Below are 19,268 nucleotides of genomic sequence, written 5' to 3'. Positions count from 1 at the left end.
GGCTCTCATGACTCCAGGTCTGAAGGTAGCCACTTCCTCTGCCTTCACTATTTGCAGCACAGGAAAAGACCCTCTTCTATGTGAAACACAAGGCTTCAAATACAGGAGCAGCTTAAACAACCTGATTATAATGCCTGAACAAGTTTATACTGAAATAGGACCAGAATAGTTCAAGGATTGCCTAAGCAGTTGAGTGCTTTCACATTTAAAGCATCTACAGCATATATTCACCAGTGTTTTGGCCCATCTTCTCCTTGTATCAGACATTGGGTTCCATGCATACAGTAGGCCTGTGATGGCATTTTATGTTATTGTCCTGCTAGGAACAATCCTGCTGATACGTTCCTAAGCATCTTTCACTTCAGGCCCTACTACAGACACTGCAGAGACAAATTTGTTCTCACATCTAATGCCATCTCCAAGGCTACGATCCTAAAGCAGACACCACACATCCCAGGCACTGATACCCTCCAGCAAGTGGTAAGCATAATCTAGCAGGGAAAAAGGGCTGAATTTCTCCAAGGTGTGAATGCCATTTCCTTGCAGAGCCTTCCTCCTTTTCCAGAACTTTTGTAACATCAGACAAGACCTGACTACAACCGGTGCAAATCTTCTAGTTTCAGGAGCTAGGCTTTTTATACCTCATTGTTACTTTAGCATATAAAGGACATTAAAGTGTTGTGAAAATTGACTCTTATGGAAAAAGCTCCTTATAGAAAAGATCTGGTTCCAGATGATGGATTGAGAAGTCAACACATTTATCAGAACTGGTCTATTTCGTCAGTCAGAACTGTCAAATTACACAGTGCCACCTCTTCAGATGACCATTTAGCTTCTTATCCCAGCAAGGAGTTAGCCCATTCGCCCTTCAGATTAATACTTTATTGTTGTCATCAGTGTTCAGTCATTCAACTGAACAATGTCACTTCAGCTAAAAATGTTATCTCCCATCACAACGCTACACCTCTTCAGCCTGTGTCATACCTGAAACAGTCAAAGAGAACGATGGACCATCTTTCAATGGCATTCAACGTCTCACAATTTGCTAGTCATTTAGGTTTTATCAAAAAGTAGCAACACTTTCTGAGTAATCACTATCTGAGAAAGTAGCCAAAATGGTCAGGAAAGCAGAAGGATAATGATTCCGCTAATCATTGTAAATGAGGATCTCTACTCTAAAAACTACCTTGCAAGCCAGCACACTGTTTATCCTCATCTCAGCAACAAGGGGATACTTATAATATTCTGACACCCTCAGGATACAATACTGGTGTAAGGAGAAAATACTATTTTAAGCCCTGAATAGCTAAGGATGACTAGAGCCTGTCTCCCACATGGGCTGCAGATGAGATGAGCACAACATTATTGGGACACAGCAGAAAAAACAGGTTGCCAGGGCAGGTTTACACCATGATTAGATGCAAATGTGAGCTGCCCAGAGTTGCCATACAAATCTTTAAAACAAATAAACAAGCAAAATAAAATAAAATAAGTGGGAGAGGGAAAAGTCCCCAGAGGAAGTAACCGTGGCAATGGCAGCAAGGGGCTCAGGAGCTTATACAGGTGGTTTTATTCCTGGAAAACCACTTTGATGACACTGCAGAGCCTCACTCTTCTCCAGTCTTGGAAGGAATGCTATTGAGGAGAAGAGAGAGAGAGAGAGAGAGGCAATTCAAGCTAGAATAGTATCAATCATTGGGAAAAACCCACAAAGCTAGGAGTGGTAAGAAGGATCCAAGAAGTAGGTACACATAAGTAAGCTGGGAGTACATAGATGCTCAGGGGCCATGTTAATAATCTCCCTATGAGGGCGAGGCAGACTAATATCAGCTAATCTTCAGGATGGGAAGAGGGTTTCCCCAAAGTCTGTGATTCTTCAGAAATCCTTCTGAAAGCAGAACAGTGACTTTTCTATTCTTTACTCAGGATGGAAATCAAGTCCTCTCACAATCCTGGCAGGAGCAAAATTGGTTATTTCAATCCTACCAAATCCTTAGCAAGTCCTGGTCAATCCTGATCAAGACAGGAAGTAGCAAGAGAGCCAAAGAGACACTTGATCCTTGCAATTAGATTGCCCCAGTGCCAGTATGGGCCACAAACATTTCCTGAGGCCAAGAACACCCATTATCCTCTGCTCATGCCCAGCCCCCCCAGGAAGGGAACTTCTGCCAGTTTAATCCTGCTCTGCATAAAAAGCAGGGTTTTCTGGATGTCCTGGATCAAGCAGTCCTCTCCAGGTTACCTGCTGTATAAACTGCATTGCAGGCAACCCTCTCCCCTCTAGCTGGCTACTATGCACCATGACAGGTGCACAGACAGTCCACAGCCATTTCATCCTGAGCTGCTGGACCAGTGAAGTGCTGGAACTGTTTTTGTTTGCACAAGTTCATTGGTAGATTAGTAAAAAACTGGGTTTCTTTAACAAGCTCAGGGAAGGAATGGTACAACTATGGGCCTTTCTTTGTCCTTTTCTCTGTTTTTTAGTCAAGTGAAATCGACAAGAGCATTTCCAGTTTTTCCTTTTAGACCATGTGACAGGACCATGAGAAAATGGTGGTGCCTCCTTCCTTTCATTTTATTAATGATTCACCTGTGGACAGATCACGTGGGAAGGTGTCAGATATGAGAGGGATTTCAATGAAGGGAAGCTCACACAAAAGTCTATGCGTGGAAACCCCTGGGAATGAAAGCAATTTGGTGCTTGCTTCACAGCCATGAGTGGGAGGGGTAAAGAAGAAGGGAAATCCACCAACCAGGGCTGTGGTGAGTGTGGTCTGGAAAAAACAGCAGGCCATCCCCTGGCAACAGGTTGAAATCTGGAAAAGGATTGCTTAAAATGGCTTTACTTCCAGCTGATTATGAATGGGAGTTGCCCAACTTAAAGCTGGAAAAGCCCTCGGCTAGCGGCAGGGTCATAAACTGAATGGAATGCCCAACAGGCTTTACAAATGTTGAAAGATACTTACCAATATTTAAATTGTTTCACAGGAGATTTGAAATATAAAAAATCAGGTCTATCAACTTCAAGAACCTTCAAGCTGTTGCAGTGTTGTATGCAATATGCCAGGATGATAAAATCCCAGACCGACTGACACACAAAATTTAATAAAATCACATCTTCCAAAGAGTTTTTTAAAAAACTGTCATCTTGTAATTCATAAAAAAAATTGAAAACTTCATTCCACAAAGGGGAATTGCTCTTCAATTTTTTGCAGATAGTTTTCACACAGTCTAATAAGAATTCTTTATTCTTAGGAGGAATTTTCCATCCAAATTCTTGTTTTAACTGTGTCATTCTTTTTTCTTCACTTAAAAAACCAAAGAGGAAGCGAACTGTCATTGTTAAATCAAGCCTGGAAGATAGAGACTGTTCTAATAGGGTCTGCAAATTTTTACTGAGATTTTCAGAAGGCTGCTCCTCTCCTTCTTCTAGAACATAAAACAAAGCAGCAAAAAACTCCTGGAAGCTTAAGTGAATGAAGCTGTAGGTTTGAATACAATCAATGTCCCTTTTGAAGATGCTCTGATTCAGAAAGAGAGGGAGGGAGTCTTCCTCATCTTAACTGTGCTTCTTGACTTCTTCTTCCATGAACAGTATTTCCTGTTTCCAGAGTCCTTCTGCAGCCAAAGAGCACAACCCTTTCACGTTTATTTGGAAATCCTGGTTGGATGCTTTATGGTGCAACTTTAACAAACTGGAGAGATACAGCATATAGACTGCAGTGAGGGTGTATGGCATCCTCTGGAGATCCTGGCCTCTCTCCATCTCTTGTTTCATCACTGTGCAGATAATCCAGCTCACAAGGGGAATCACACACATGCTGAAAAGGGTATCATGTTGTCTAATCAATCTGAAAGCCTGAAATGCATGGTCTTCCTTTTCAAAAAATCTATTGAAATATTCTTGCCTCTCCTTTAGAGAAAACCCCAATATCTCAAAATAACGTGGGTGTTCTAAACATCCATGGAGTTTCTTCAAAGCAGTTGGTCTTGTTGTGATTATAAGATAGGATTCAGGAAGAAGCTTTTTTTGAAATAAGCTGCTCAAAAGAATTTTCACTGGCTCTTTCTTCCAGGGGTCAGTGCAAAAGTAGTCTCCAGGCTGATCAAAGGAATACCTTAATTCATCAAACCCATCAATTATAAACAGAAGCTTCTCCACATTCTTCAGTATGCTTTGAATGACCTTTTTCACTGCATGACTGTTGGGACATTGTTTTGAAATTATCCCTGCAATACTACTCTTCTCTGAATCTGCATGGAGGTTCATCTCTCTACAGGAAATATAGAAAACATAATTAAATTTGTCCTTGTAAAGTTGTTGAGAAGCCCAGTCAAACATGATTTTTTTTGCCATTGTGGTTTTTCCAATTCCTGCAGCTCCTTGCAACACAACAACTTGTGGAGTTAGGCCATATTTATCAGGGCTAAATAATGTTTCAATGCTCATTGACGACTCGGCTCTCTTGCTGATGATTTCAGCATGTCTCCTTCCTGTTGCCATAATTTCATGTTCTCTCTCCTCTTCAGACCGGGGATAATCTAGGATGATTAGGTTTGAGTATCTCTGGTTTAGGGGCATGTATTCACCAGGAATAGAATTAGGATCTTCAATTCTTCGAAATTTTTTTTAACATGGCTTCTGTAATCTAAAGGAAGGATGAATCAATAAGGAAGTGTGAAAAATATGGCCTGCAGAAGCCACTCAATTAGGGAATTAGGGGTTTTGTCTCTGGATCTTCTCCTCGAAGCCACCTTCATCCACCCTCTGGGTTAATGTGTTGAGGGAAGTTGCAGAATACTCTGTTAATTAGTCTAAGTCAGAACTGAGGTCAATAGGGAAATATTTGTTACAAAATCTTTTGAAATGTGTGAAAGTTAGGCCCTGCCTTCATGCCTTCTTCCCTCCCTGCCTTTTTATGGTCAGCACTGCAAAAACCACCATCAAGCTTTCCCCATCAGGATTTTTGGGGTGATTAATATTTACAACAGCTTCTTGCATACTTGGGGAGGGGAGAGGGTAGGAGCTGATCATGCTGAATTAGTGATAATTCAGTGATCCTTTGAATGATTTCTGCCTTACCTGATGAATCTGGTGGTTGATGAGCATCAACATCTGCAACTGAAGATAGACTGGAATTAGTGAAACATAGATGATAAATATGGGTTAATTACTAAGCATTTTTTTAAACAGATAAATACATGGGTGTGTAATTTCCATGGATGTCTATATTTACTGTGCATATTAGATTTCTTATCTAATAGTTCATATGCATTTCTATAAACTTCTTTTCCTCTTTCCCCCTTTTCTTTTATAGGCAAGCTTGAATGGCCTACAGCTATGAAAATTACCAGGCTTAGCTAACTGTGCCCTTGCCCTCTCTCCCAGCTCTGGGTTGTAGAACTGGTCTTGGAAGAAGGAGGAGAACTCCCCTTAAACCATTCCCCACACTCCTAACACACTAAGCCATTCCAGAAGGTTACTGTGATCAATGGTATCAAAGGCCATCCAGAGATCAAGGAGGGCTAGGATGGATATACTATCCATGACCTGATCCTGTCAGAGGCCATCCAAAAATTCAGTCAAGACCACGTATGGCACTTTTATTTCCCAAGTTTCAATAAAATGCCAATAAGAAGACTTGAGATGAGACTTCTGATGAATAGCAGATGTATTTTGATCAAGACACAGCTGGGTGACCCCAATCAACACATTAACAAGAGATGTTGATGGAATCACACCTCACAAAACAAACATCAGAGGCTTTATAGACATTTAAATCTGTAATCAGATAGTACATCCCCTCATACCCATACAAGGGATTTTTGGGACGGTCTGAGCAAGTGAAAAGTGGTTCTTAGGAAGGTAAACTTAAATGTAACTTTTTCTTCTGGTTACCAAGGGAATGGCATACCAGATTCTTCTTATCTTTCTCTAGAATGTAGGGCCTCACAACTGTTGCAAAAAGCTTGGTACAACAAACCCTGCCAGCACCAGCTTTGCATCGAATTAAGTTATGGCTTGCAGCATCTGCCTAGTTCTAAGGGAGATGGGGTGGGGGATGCTGGGCTCTTTAGAAGGCAACTTTTATTGAGCTTGCACTTGGCTAATTGCTTATTCAAAGACAATCGGGCATTCAGCAAAGAGATAAGGGGGGGGGGGGAAGAAACCAGTGCTCTTTACAAAACAAAAGCAGGTTAACCCTTTAGAAATAAAATAGAGTGCACTGTTACAGGTATGGTTATACATTATGTGAAGCATATATACATAAAATATAAAATATAAAATTGTGTATATATAGAATATAAAATTGTGTATCAAAATAATGCCCTTCAACCATCTCAGTGTCAGGCCCAGCCCAAGAACAATGGTGAAACAGTTCAGTCGAGTACAGTTCCTTTATTTGCTTACACCTTATAGACAGAATCTTGCCAGACTAAATCTATACTACAGCAACTAGTGGATATACCCTGGGGGATTCTAGGGAGGGGCTACTCTAAATCTCTTGCTCTTCCCACGGTCCTCTTGCAGACTGAGAAGCCTTTTGCCTCCTTCCGTCTCCTGGAATGCACTCCCTCCTTCCTGATAGCCTTGATCTCCCATACCAGTCTCCTCCTTGTAGATACCTTCCATCACACTCAGTGCTATATCCCAACCTGAAACATGACTGGAAAGTTTACTCCAGTGCTGCTCAAAGCTACAAGTCTACCACCTTCTCAAGAACCTTCCCTAAAAAGGGAAGTTTGCAGATCGAACAAGAATTGGATCCAGTGATGGCTCTTAAGGAGAGGCTGAATTGTCACTTCCTTTCAAGCAGGTGAAATCATCCCCTCCGATCAGGAAGCATTCACCATGTCTTGGATTCAGCTACATGTGGTCTCCTGGGAGGCCTTAACCAGCCAGGAGGGACATGGATCTAAAAGAGGGCAGGATTCAAGCTCCCAAGGACTTGAGCCCCTTCCTCCAGGCTAACTGGTTCAAATGCCAGGACAAATTGGCTTGTGTAGTGTGCAGTGAGTGATGGACAGTGTGGGAGAATGAGCTGAGGAATTTAGATGAGCAGCTGAAATCTGAGTGAAGCAGAGAAACACCAATAACCAACAGCCATCTGGCAGCTGGTAATGAAGCTTTCCCCACCCATCCAAACACTGAAAGTCTATGAGATGCTGAAGACTCTTCTGAAGTCTGGGAGAGCAGGAACCAGAACTTGGCCAAAAATACTAAAACACCAATGAAACCTAAGGTAGGTAAAGGGTGGCTAAGAAGAGTCAACCCACAAGTCACAGCTGAGAGAGCAGCCAAGGCCAGTTGCTTGGCACAGGTGTAAGGCAACTCAAGCTTGACAATAAAGGAAAAAGGGAAAAGACAGAGAGGTAGTTTGTTGAAATTGCAGTCCCCAAAGCTTTGGACAGCTCTTCAAGGAATGGGCAGGTTGTGCCCTCCTTCAGGAATGCTCTTGTTTCTACATAGACCAGTCTGATGCCCGCCAACAGAATGTGGGGCAAACTAAAGCAGCCACACAGGTTGCAATGAGACACAAATCTCATTTCTTCTTGGGATTAGGACTGGTTCTGGGACACTTCTTGGCTCCCTAGTACAGAAATGTACACAGGGGTTACAGATATTTGGGATTTGCCCTTCCTAATGTCTGCTCTAAATTTCTTTCTAACTCAGGCTCCTGCAAGAAAATGCTTCCCTTCTTTTTTCTCTGGCTCCACCCAGCATTACATGCTCTGCTATCTTCCCTAGTAGCAACAATGGAATCACCACCTGTAAGATATCTTAATATAGTTATCATGTCAGGAAGCATGCTAGAAAAAAGGATGGACTAAATTCAACTTTTAAGGAACTCCCTTAAATTTAGATCAATGGGCTAGCTTGTTTTGCTTGACCTTGGCTTGTAATTTTACTTCGACAGTGAGAGGAAAATGCCAGGCCGAGTGAGAGAGCAGATGCTTCCCTTATGTTTGATTTCAGGCTCCAGACATGGAATCTCAGATATAAGGGAAGCCCCACTCTGAAATCCCAGGGAGCCACTGCCAACCCTAGTCAACAACAATGAGTCAGTTGAACAAGATACAGTGGAAGACAGCTTCCCAAATCACAATGGGTCTTTATTTCCAGTTGACCTTAAGTGGAGAGAGAACATGTTGCGTTTTCTTACCTTTCGGTAGAGTTTCTTCAAGTTTTTTAGCAACATCGTTTATATTACTTTTTCGAGGAACACAAATGCACACCTTTAGAGCATCTTCTTCATAATATTGAATCATGAGATCTACAACTTCTTGTTGATTAGCTTTCTCCAATGACACTGGAGGAATGTTTGGCTTCCCATCATAGTCAATACATTTTAGCCACCACTTAAAATCTTCAAATTGCTTCTCAAGGAGTTCATTCAATGCTTTGTAAAGATCTTCTCTCACAATGTTGTTCATGTCAATTATGATGGATTATATCCGATCTAGAATTAAAATTAGAGAATTAAACTAATATTTATGGAAAATGAAGTTTGAAGGGAACAGTATTTTTTATTTTCAAGTTAAACTAGATAGTACATTCACAAAGATATCATGCTACCCAAAGCACAGCAGTTTATTATTTGATTTCTATAAGTCTGCATATGTCACCTACTGCATACATTCTAGGCAGGTTACAGTCTTAAAACATATATGGCACTCATCTTGACCTGGGTTGGCAAGGTGTAACCAAGAAGCCTACCTTCAGGGTGCCCCCTATCCTATCCAGTGATGTGAACCCAGAGCTTTTCTCTCGGCTTGCATCTAATGGGCAGACAGATTCCACCTTGAGTAACACGTCCCTGTTTGGAGCCACACTATTTGGAAGCTGCAGAAACATTGAAAGCTGCCTCTTGTAGATTGTCAAAAAGGCGGCCAAAGATAAGTAGAGGGTGTTCCCCCACTATCCAATTCGGTTGAGGTCACCCATAAGAGCAACCAATGTAGCTTTTATCCCTTGCCCAGACCTGAACCCAACCAGAAGATTTGCAGATGCTCTGCTTCATCCAGAGCCCTCTGTAGTAAGGGTGGCCCCTTGCTGGACAGCTTCAAGGAGAAGATGGATGGCCCTGCACTGAGAAGGATATTGGGCTAAATGTCCTTTATGATTCTAGCCCCATCCCAGGACCTTTGGTACAACCTTCCCTAAAACTGGGGAAATTGGAGATCAGGTGATAATGATCTAAAATGGCTGGCTCAAGTGATGCAATATATATATATATAATTTTTTTTACAAAGTTAAAAGATGAACTCAAACAGATATAAAAAAGGAATAGTAAAGAAAGGAGATATACAAAAAAGTGTGGAAAACAATAGAAAGAAAGAGAAGAAAAAGAAAAACTATTGGGCTAGTTGACTTCCGATCTTCTTTACAGGAGTTACATGCATACTTGATACCATTTCCCCCCTCAAAATTGCATAACACTGTTCCATTCTTCACATATATAGCCTTTTTTAATTGGTAAATCCAGAAATCACCATTTAATTTTTATCCATTTTCAGCAAAAAGTCCAAAAGGGGTTTCCAGTCTTTTATAAAAATGATGGTTGTTCCTTCCCTAAGCAAACAAGTCAGTTTAGCCATATCTGCAAGTTCTCTCTTCGTCACGATCCACTTCTCCATTCTGGGAATTTCTGTATTTGTCCATCTTTGTGCATATAATAGCCTCACTGCAGTCACCATATATAAAACCAATGGTTCATAAGTTTTTTTCTAATTGGCTATCCAGAAGTCCTAGTAAGAAAAGTTCTGGTTTCATCTGAATATTATTTTTTTAAATTCTCTGCATCATCATATATATTTGTATCCAATATTTTTTCACTTTTTCACACATCCACCACACATGGTAAAATGTCCCTTCATGCTTTTCACATTTCCAACAGCAATTAGAAGTACCTTTATACATTTTAAATAATTTCTCAGGCATCATATACGGTATCAACATAGTTTTATAAAATTTCTCTTTTAAGTTATAAGACACTGTGAATTCCTTTTGAGCACATTCTCCCATTGATCCATTTGTAGGTTATAACCAAAATTCTTAGCCCATTTTTTTCATGCACTCTTTAACTTGTTCTTCTTCCATTTCAAATCTCAGCAGGGGTTTAGCAATTATATGTTCATCATTTGTACATAATTCCATTTCAAACTCCGTTACATGTTGTTCTATACCTGGCAGCTTTTTATCCATATTAAATCTCTCCCTTAGTTGTGCGTATGAAAACCATTGACAAGTAAATCCCTCTGCCATCAGTTCTTCTCTTGATTTCATCTTACGTTCTCCATTTACCTCTACTAGCACATCTTGATATGTTAAGCATTTTTCTTAGGCCGAAATTTCTTTTCTATAAAACGCTTCTTGTGCTGAGGCTGCTACAGGTATTTTTGGACAGAACCTGGGTTATATCCATATTCTTAATATGGCACTCCTAACATAATGATTTTGGAAGTCTACATCAACTTTAACATACCATGATTAACCATGCCATCCAAACCTCAGTTGGGCTCTTCTAATTCTAATATTCTCTTCTTTCTCAGCAACAGCCATTCTTTCATCTGAACCAAACAGCAGGATGCAAAATACCATTTCAAATCAGGCAGTCTCAATCCTCCTTTTATATTTGACCCTTGGTTTCTTCCCCTGCCATATAAATCTGGATAGATGCTTTTGCCCTTGTTTAAAGGGTGCATCATTTCTCAAAACAGGTTGTCTGAAATAAAAATATTATTCTAGGTGACACATTCATTTTCACCACAGAAATTCTTCCAAACAATGGTAATTGTAGCTTTTCTCATCTTAATAAATCCTTCTTAATTTCACTCCATACCTTAACATAATGATATTGACATAACATGCAATTCTTACTAGTCATAATATTACCCTTCTCAACCTGACCCTGTTTTTACAGACAAAATTGTTTTTACTTTTTGCTCTTCCATCCTCATATTCTTTGTCAACATCTTCATTTTCTCCTTATTAATTTGAAAGCCAGCCATTTCCTTTATTTTTTCCATTAAGATATTTATTCCTTTTATTGGATTTTCCAGAATTAAAACCAAATCACCAGCAAATGCCCTTAACTTATATATTTATTTTTTAACTTTCAGTCCAGCAATTCTCTTGTCTTGTCTTATATCTCTGTTCAGAAGTTCAGGGACCAAAACGAATAATAACGGTGAAAGTGGGCATTCTTGCCTCGTTTCTTTCTGTATTTCACAGGGTTTAGTCAGTTCCCCATTCACAATAATTTGTGCCACTTGTATAATATATATCAATTTCACCCATCTAATAACATTCTCCCCAAAATCCATATATTCAAAAATCTTAACCAAAAAAATCCAGTTCAAACTGAGATGCCCATATGACTGCTTCACTCAACAACCGCAATCCGAGCACTCCCAGTTTCAGTTGTTTAGCTGTCTGCTAAAGGATTTCAGCTCCTGCCAGCAGGCAGTCTTTTGCTTTCAACAGTCCCTAAAGCCCGCTAAAGGGTTTGCCCTCCCTTCTGTGGATGGAGAGGAAATCCTTTATGGGGTGGAGGAACAGAGCTCAGACTTTCAGAGTCTGAGCTCTGTTCTAGCACACTGCTAAGAGGTTTTTCCTCCATCCACAGAGGAGAGGGGAGCCCTTTCAGTGGTGTGCAGGAACGTAGCTGAAATCTGATGATTTGAGCTCCATTCCTGCACACCACTGAGAGGCTTCTCTCCATCCCCTCTGCGGGAGCAGAGAAGATTGCAAATGGTGATCACATGATCAGTGGGCACTTGGCAACCAGTCATAAATGTGAGCCGCTTGCCAAGCGCCCAAAATGCAGCCACGTGACCGCAGGTGGGGGGGGCACACAATGTTTTATGAGGCCATTGCAACTTTGAACCATCATTAAATGAAGGTCATTAAGTGAGGACTACCTGTATATATTTATCTAATGCAAATATGATTCAGATGGATATATATTTCCAATACAGTACATTTATGTGACTCATTTTTTTACCTACTGTATTTTTACAGATAAAACAAATTTTTATTTTACAAACAAATTTTGTTTATTTTACAAACAAAATTTTATTTTACAAACAAATTTTTATTTCTATTACAATATCACCAAATATGAAGATTTAATGATCAAATCTAATAATTAAATTTCCAACATCTTTTGGAAAATGAACTATTGGTTTTAGTCATTGAGGACTTGACCAACATGTGTTCAGTAAAACTTCTTATACCAGTTTTCTCCAAGTATAACATTCTCTGAAAATTTAATATTTTTCTTCCATTGAAATTCCCATAGTTGCATATCAATTGTTCTGTCTAAATTCTGCATCAGTTTACTTAGTGTGTTTAGCTTGTTCAGTTTCTGTATCATATTTTATCACCCAGCAATCTATATATAAGTCTCTGCAAATGTTCCAAATATTGTGTTATAAGGTTTCCAAATTCAGTCAAGTCTTCAACCATTCATCTCAGTTTTGTAATTACTTTAGAACTATGGGGCTTATTTGAAATATTCAAACTGCTCCGGTGGTTCTGGCCATTCTGAATTATTAAGATTTGCATTCTATACAATCCACTGTCTCTCCACTGTGTGAATATATGTGAAGTCTCATCTTCACGAAAATAAGTATTTAATAACAAAGCAAAAGATGAAGTGTCCAAACTGATTCCTTTTCTCTATTTATCCTATCCTTCGATATGCTGCCTAATACTGAAGGATCTCCTATCAGTTGCCTGTTCTCTTTGCGTCCAATTCCTCTTGTTTTATCCTCCTCTTCAAGTCCTTGAGTCTCCTTCATTCCTTCAGGCAAGATCAGGAGCCGCCTAACCAACCTGCCTGCGATAACATCATCTCAAATCACAGGGCAGCACCTGGCTTTGCTAAAGGATGTCTCTCTCTCACACACATGCATGCAGCTGAGAGGGAGCACTTGTCACGAACCTTTCTCACGCAAGAATTGGTGCACGGCCATCTTTGTGACTGTCCTTCTGGCTCGGAGGATACTTTGGTCACCCAGAGAAGGAAAAAGTTTTTTTTCCGATTATGTTAAAAGTGTGATCCTTTGAGAAGCAAGCAAGGGTTACTGCCAAACCTTTTTTTCTGGTGTGGTTTGCTTATTAATTAAAGAGAGATTTCAGCCCATTGGTATGACACCATCATCACCCATCCTTCATAAATTTTAAAAGTGGGAAGTGTTTCTGAGAGAAAAAAAGTTTAAGAAACACCGTCGTAGGGCAGTTCAGCATTGCATTAAGCTGTACTTGTACCATATTGATGCTGGCTAGACTCTAGGCCAGCTTGAGAAGACTCTGCTTAGATTGCGATGCTTCAACAGTGACTGCCAGGGGTTCGGTCTGGATGGTGGGATTGCTGGGCCCTCATTGGCCAGTCCCTCTCCTGCTGTGCCCCCCCCCATTGCTCTAGCTTCTCACCTTCTTGCCCTAGCTGTGGGTGGGCACATGAGGACTGCCCTTGCCTTGGGTTGTCTTTGCCTGTCTAATAGACCCATTTTTCCTTTTAGTTAGTTAGTTTCTTCTACTGGGTGCACTGATTGACCCAATCACCAATTGGAGGAAGGAAGGAAGGAAGGAAGGAAGGAAGGGAGGGAGGGAGGGAGGGAGGGAAGGGAAGGGAAGGGAAGGGAAGGGAAGGGAAGGGAAGGGAAGGGAAGGGAAGGGAAGGGAAGGGAAGGGAAGGGAAGGGAAGGGAAGGGAAGGGAAGGGAAGGGAAGGGAAGGGAAGGGAAGGGAAGGGAAGGGAAGGGAGCAAAATTGACCTGGACGAGGGGCCATCCCTGCCACTGCACCCCGGAGCCAACTGAAGGGCAGGAGGTGCCTAGATGGATAAGAGCAGGACAGGCAAACTGAGAAGCATTGCTGGAGCTGGCAGAAGCCAGAAAGGACTACTTTTATCCTGGAGCAGGAAGAGAGGAGTGGAGATTGTACTGGGGGTGGTCTCAATAAAAGAACTCCTATCAGCGGGGTCCAGAAGGCGGGCCTTCTCTGCTGCAGCCCCTGCCCTTTGGAATATCTTGCCCCTGGAGGTGAGATTGGCCCCTTCACTCCTGGCCTCTCGGAGAGATCTGAAGACCTGGCTCTGCCTCTTGGCCTGGGGTAGGGAGGGAAGACACCAAGTATGGGGATGGCTAGCCCCTTAGAGGCCTGTCATCTGCAGCTCTGGAACCATCAGCCTCTTGGACTTTCTCTTTTCTTTCGGTATTGCTTTGGATAGTTTTTTTAATATAGTAATAAATATAAAAGTAATTTTATATATATTTATTGTTTTAATGGATCTTGTGAACCACCCAGAGTCCCCCATCAGGGGAGATGGGCAGAGATAAATCTAATAAAAAATAAATAAACATCATCTGATCCTGCCCTCTAGAAATGGTTGGGTACACCTGACTGGGCAACCTGGCCATGACGATCAGCTCTTTGTAACATAAGCATGAGGCTTCATTATCTGATTGCCTGTTTAGCTATTGATGTTTCCCCTCAAATTTCATTGGTTATCTCTTTGGATTCTCACTGACAGCTGACTATCTACCAACATGGAATTCTTAGTCTTAACCTTCACTCATTTCTTTGAATCTTTGATCCTTTGGCTTTCCGTGTTTTGAAATCTCCTATCGGCAACCATGGCATAAATGTCCTTCTAAATGTTTCATTCTTGTCAGGCTGCTTGTGTTGACATCAACATTTTAACTGGAATCTCAGAAATCCTTTGAGAGTAAAAGAATAGAAATAAAAGAAAATAAATATAATATGTTACAGTATACCCAAAAAGCAAGAAATACAACTCCTATGGCTCCTGCTGGATGGGTGAGTGTGCAGAGAGTAAGAAAGAGAGAGAGAGATTGAAATTGAAACCAATTGTTACCCAAACACAGCAAAGATAACACCAACTTTCAAAGTTATTGAAGCTAGATCTTTCTATATTCTCTTAAAATACAACTAGTTTCTCTATTGATCAGGATTGTGGATTGAAACACAGATATGACAGAACAGTAATAATGTCAAACCCTTGTACAGAATTATATGTACTTAAGAATATATAACATTATTTATAGTTCCTAGTTTTACCAATTCCAGTAAATTCTGGTAAGTAAGTGGTAAATGGCTCCATGTCTATATAGTACATCAAAGAAAACAGAGTAGTTTTAATCCATGTGGTCACTAGGAGTCAACATGGATTTGATGGCACCTAATCAATCAATCAATCAATCAAACAAACAATCAATGTTTCCTTCCCCTACTCAGACTTCAAAGGAGAATAACATATCTCACAATGTAAAAGATTGTTATGATTTATTGTCCACTTTTCCATGAACTGGTTTGTGTGCCAACTTTCTTTCTTGTAGCTTGGCATTTTTCAGATGACTAAAGAGAAAAGCCCTAGACTGATTCTTTAAATGTCCTCAGATCAGACTGCAGTTCCTGAAGGGACGATCTTCAGATTTTCACTTGGAATGTATTAAATTCCAACTCTTCCTAACCATACCCTGAATAGAAATAAAAGTAGATAACTTAAAAATGCAGCTATGAATAAAAATTGACATTGGAAGCTCTAGCTTTCTGGTCCATGTCTGTTAGCCCTTTGAGGTAGTCCAGACAAGAATCACACCCAGGAGTACTAGCTCTATCTTTGTTGTAAGGTTACATTAAGAGAATCTTGCAAGTCTGAAAGTACATCTTTCCCCCCTCACGTTTACAGTCTGAGAAACTAGGGAGGGTCCCTTCTGAGACGTTTGCCACATCCAGTTTCCTCCTGCAGGCTCAGCTGCCTTTTGTCTGACTGTTCTCTAGGCTGCAGCTCTTCCTCCTGTCTCCCAAGGTCATTCTCACACATCATTGCAACATCATTCCATTCTCCACTGCGTATAATACATTTTTCATTCAACCTATAATAAAAAAAGAAATCTTATTTTAACCTCTCAGCAAAAGAAAAATCCCCAGCAATGTCTCTATCAGGGCTATGCAGAGACCCACTTGATCATCTCTGAGGGCAGACCCAGACCTCCAAATATAATCTGATCCACCCCAGACAATTCCAGGATTTATTTGATCTCATTCTTTCCAGGTGTTTTGTCTGATTCAGAAAACTTGATTTCCATTCTCTTTGGGAAGATTTGCTCTCCTTACAAAATCGATCCATTTTAGGAAGGGAATTCTTTTATGTTTTATTTTTTTTAATTCTTGGTGCCCCAGTGTTTCCCAAATTGGTCTGCATCATTTTTTTTCCAGGATGAGGTAAACTTCATAGTTTTCTCATATTTTCATTTCATCTCTGAACCTGAACAACACCCCTCCCCCCCTTAATTGATCCAGCCCGGTTCTCCCTGCCCAATCAGGAGCCAAGAAGTCTCTTCTGTGATTTCACCACCTGTCCAAGATGTGACCGGGGGCCAATAATGGACTCATTGTGAGGGCTGTACTGAGTGGGGGATGCATCAAAAGGGTCATTTTGATTCAAGAGAAAAAGTTTACTTTGGAAAGACTTCAAGGAATAGTTTGGTTTAAGGCTCTGTAATAAAGTTTTAGGACAAATCAGGAAGGTGAAAAAATATGAAAGAAAATAGTAGCTTAAGAGTGATTTCCACACCAACCACCAAATTTGAAAAAAGAAGAAATGGAATGATGACACAAGAAATGTGTTATTGTTTTGTTATAGGCAAAGTCTATCTTATAGAGTGCTGGAAGTTTTTTTAATCTGAAATGTCATCTGTTTACCTGAATTGAATTTTATATTTTAGACTTATAATTATTGATTGGTTACTGTGTATCTTCAATCCTAAAAGTGGGATTAATTTGCCATTATAAAACAACAAAGCATATTCTATTGTATAGTATTTGGAAGATCTAGTGACCCCTCTTTTAACTGAGAATGCGCAAATAACATTCCTGTACATGCATTCACTCGCATAGTGCTCTGGATCAGGCTGAGCTACTTAGAAGGTTTTGGTTTTAGACAGGATCAAGGAGAGATCCTCACTTTGTTTTGGACCAATTAAAATCTCTCCCACATTTCCACAATCTGCTCAGAATTTGGGCTTTGTAATGGGCTGGAGCAAAGTCCAAGTCTGAATATTAGAAGACTGAGTTCCACAATCAGGGAAGTTCTGGCGGTAGGATGAACGGAATATGCCAGGCATAAGTGATTTGTCTATCCTATCTGTGATATTCGATAATGGTGATAATTTACTGAATGGATTTAAACTTATAAGTTATCGCAGTGCTATACATCTCATAACTCATTTGCTATACAGGTGAAACTTGAAAAATTAGAATATCATGCAAATGTTCATTTATGTCAGTAAGGCAACTCAAAAGGTGAAACCAATATATGAGATAGACGCATTACATGCAAAGCGAGATATGTCAAGCCTTACTTTGGTATAATTGTGATGATTATGGCGTACAGCTTATGAAAACCCCAAATTCACAATCTCAGAAAATTAGAATAGTGTGAAAAGGTTCAATATTCTAGGCTCAAAGTCTCCCACTCTAATCAGCTAATGAATCCATAACACCTGCAAAGGGTTCCTGAGCCTTTAAATGGTCTCTCAGGCTGGTTCAGTAGGAATCACAAGCATGGGAAAGACTGCTGACCTGACAGTTGTGCAGAAAACCATCATTGACACCCTCTATAAGGAGGGAAAGCCCCAAAAGGTAATTGCAAAAGAAGTTGGATGTTCCCAAAGTGCTGTATCAAAGCACATCAACAGAAGGTTATGTGGAAGGGAAAAGTGTGGTAGAAAAAGGTGCACAAGCAGCAGGGATGACCGCAGCCTGGAGAGGATTGTCAGGAAAAGGCCATTCAAAAGTGTTGGGGACTTTCACAAGGAGTGGACTGAGGCTGGAGTTAGTGCATCAAGAGCCACCACACACAGACGGATCCCAGACATGGGCTTCGAATGTCGTATTCCTCTTGTCAAGCCGCTCCTGAACAACAAACAACGTCAGAAGCGTCTTACCTGGGCTACAGAAAAAAAGAACTGGTCTGTTGCCCAGTGGTCCAAAGTCCTCTTTTCTGATGAGAGCAACTTTTGCATCTCATTTGGGAACCAAGGACCCAGAGTCTGGAGGAAGAATGGAGAGGCACACAATGCACAATGCTTGAAGTCCAGTGTGAAGTTTCCACAGTCTGTGTTGATTTGGGGAGCCATGTCATCTGCTGGTGTTGGTCCACTGTGCTTCATTAAGTCCAGGGTCAACGCAGCCGTCTACCAGGAGATTTTGGAGCACTTCATGCTTCCTTCCGCAGACGAGCTTTATGGGGATGCTGACTTCATTTTCCAGCAGGACTTGGCACCTGCCCACACTGCCAAAAGTACCAAAACCTGGTTCAGTGACCATGGGATTACTGTACTTGATTGGTCAGCAAACTCGCCTGACCTGAACCCCATAGAGAATCTATGGGGCATTGCCAAGAGAAAGATGAGGGACGAGACTGAACAATGCAGTGGAGCTGAAGGCCGCTATTAAAGCATCCTGGTCTTCCATAACACCTCAGCAGTGCCACAGGCTGATAGCACCCATGCCACGCCGCATTGCGGCAGTCATTGCTGCAAAAGGGGCCCAAACCAAGTACTGAGTACATATGCATGCTTATACTTTGCAGAGGTCTGATATTGTTCTATTTCCAATCCTTGTGTTATTGATGTCATGTAATATTCTAATTTTCTGAGATTGTGAATTTGGGGTTTTCATAAGCTGTACGCCATAATCATCACAATTATACCAAAGTAAGGCTTGACATATCTCGCTTTGCATGTAATGCGTCTATCTCATATACTGGTTTCACCTTTTGAGTTGCCTTACTGACATAAATGAACATTTGCACGATATTCTAATTTTTCAAGTTTCACCTGTACACTGCCCAGAGTCGGTTTGTGTGAGATGGGTGGCTATATAAATGTGACTGACAAACAAACAAATAAGCAGCCATTGATTTCAGTGGATCTTGTCTAAATATGACTAAGTCTGGATCCTTTCCTGCATATATATATACTTACCGTAAGAAACATGTAGGTTGTTGTGAATGCTTTGTAAACCATTAGGAAGAAACTGTTCAGATCTCATGCAAGCATCAGCACATTTCCCTACTATTTTAAAGTCAAACTTTGTTTTTAATAGCAGAATGCTGTTGTGCTCATTCAAAAACCTACCTATATATCTATCTTGAAAAGAAGAGTTGTGAAAAATAAGCTTAATCAGATGCGTCCTTTGGACTGTAAGAAAACTAATTTCAACAAACCCAG

At 40.6% G+C, this 19,268-nt stretch overlaps 2 protein-coding genes across 5 annotated transcripts in view; both read right to left on the bottom strand.

Moving 5' to 3' along the window:
* LOC103055256 (NACHT, LRR and PYD domains-containing protein 12-like) overlaps positions 1-8,509 on the bottom strand; it is a 30,776-nt gene extending 22,267 nt beyond the window's left edge. The window contains 4 exon segments of the mRNA XM_025175690.2: positions 2,967-4,617; positions 4,620-4,649; positions 5,084-5,122; positions 8,166-8,509. Coding sequence (XP_025031458.2) covers positions 2,967-4,617; positions 4,620-4,649; positions 5,084-5,122; positions 8,166-8,436 — 1,991 coding nt within the window. The 5' untranslated portion in view covers positions 8,437-8,509.
* A 3,605-nt stretch (positions 8,510-12,114) lies between these two features.
* LOC103064904 (NACHT, LRR and PYD domains-containing protein 12-like) overlaps positions 12,115-19,268 on the bottom strand; it is a 52,593-nt gene continuing 45,439 nt past the window's right edge. For 3 of the 4 annotated variants that reach the window (XM_088146166.1, XM_088146168.1, XM_088146167.1), the window contains exon 12: positions 12,115-15,908. In XM_088146166.1, coding sequence (XP_088002292.1) covers positions 15,731-15,908 — 178 coding nt within the window. In that variant the 3' untranslated portion in view covers positions 12,115-15,730. The other variant, XM_088146169.1, reaches the window with a different exon arrangement.

Source organism: Python bivittatus, unplaced genomic scaffold (assembly GCF_059951505.1).
Source record: "Python bivittatus isolate LINGU-HERP-01145 unplaced genomic scaffold, Pbiv_v1 ctg000480_np1212, whole genome shotgun sequence".
In the NCBI taxonomy this organism is placed as follows: domain Eukaryota; kingdom Metazoa; phylum Chordata; class Lepidosauria; order Squamata; family Pythonidae; genus Python; species Python bivittatus.
The sequence above is the reverse complement of the archived record's forward strand: the minus strand, read 5'-3'. Positions and strand labels throughout refer to the sequence as shown.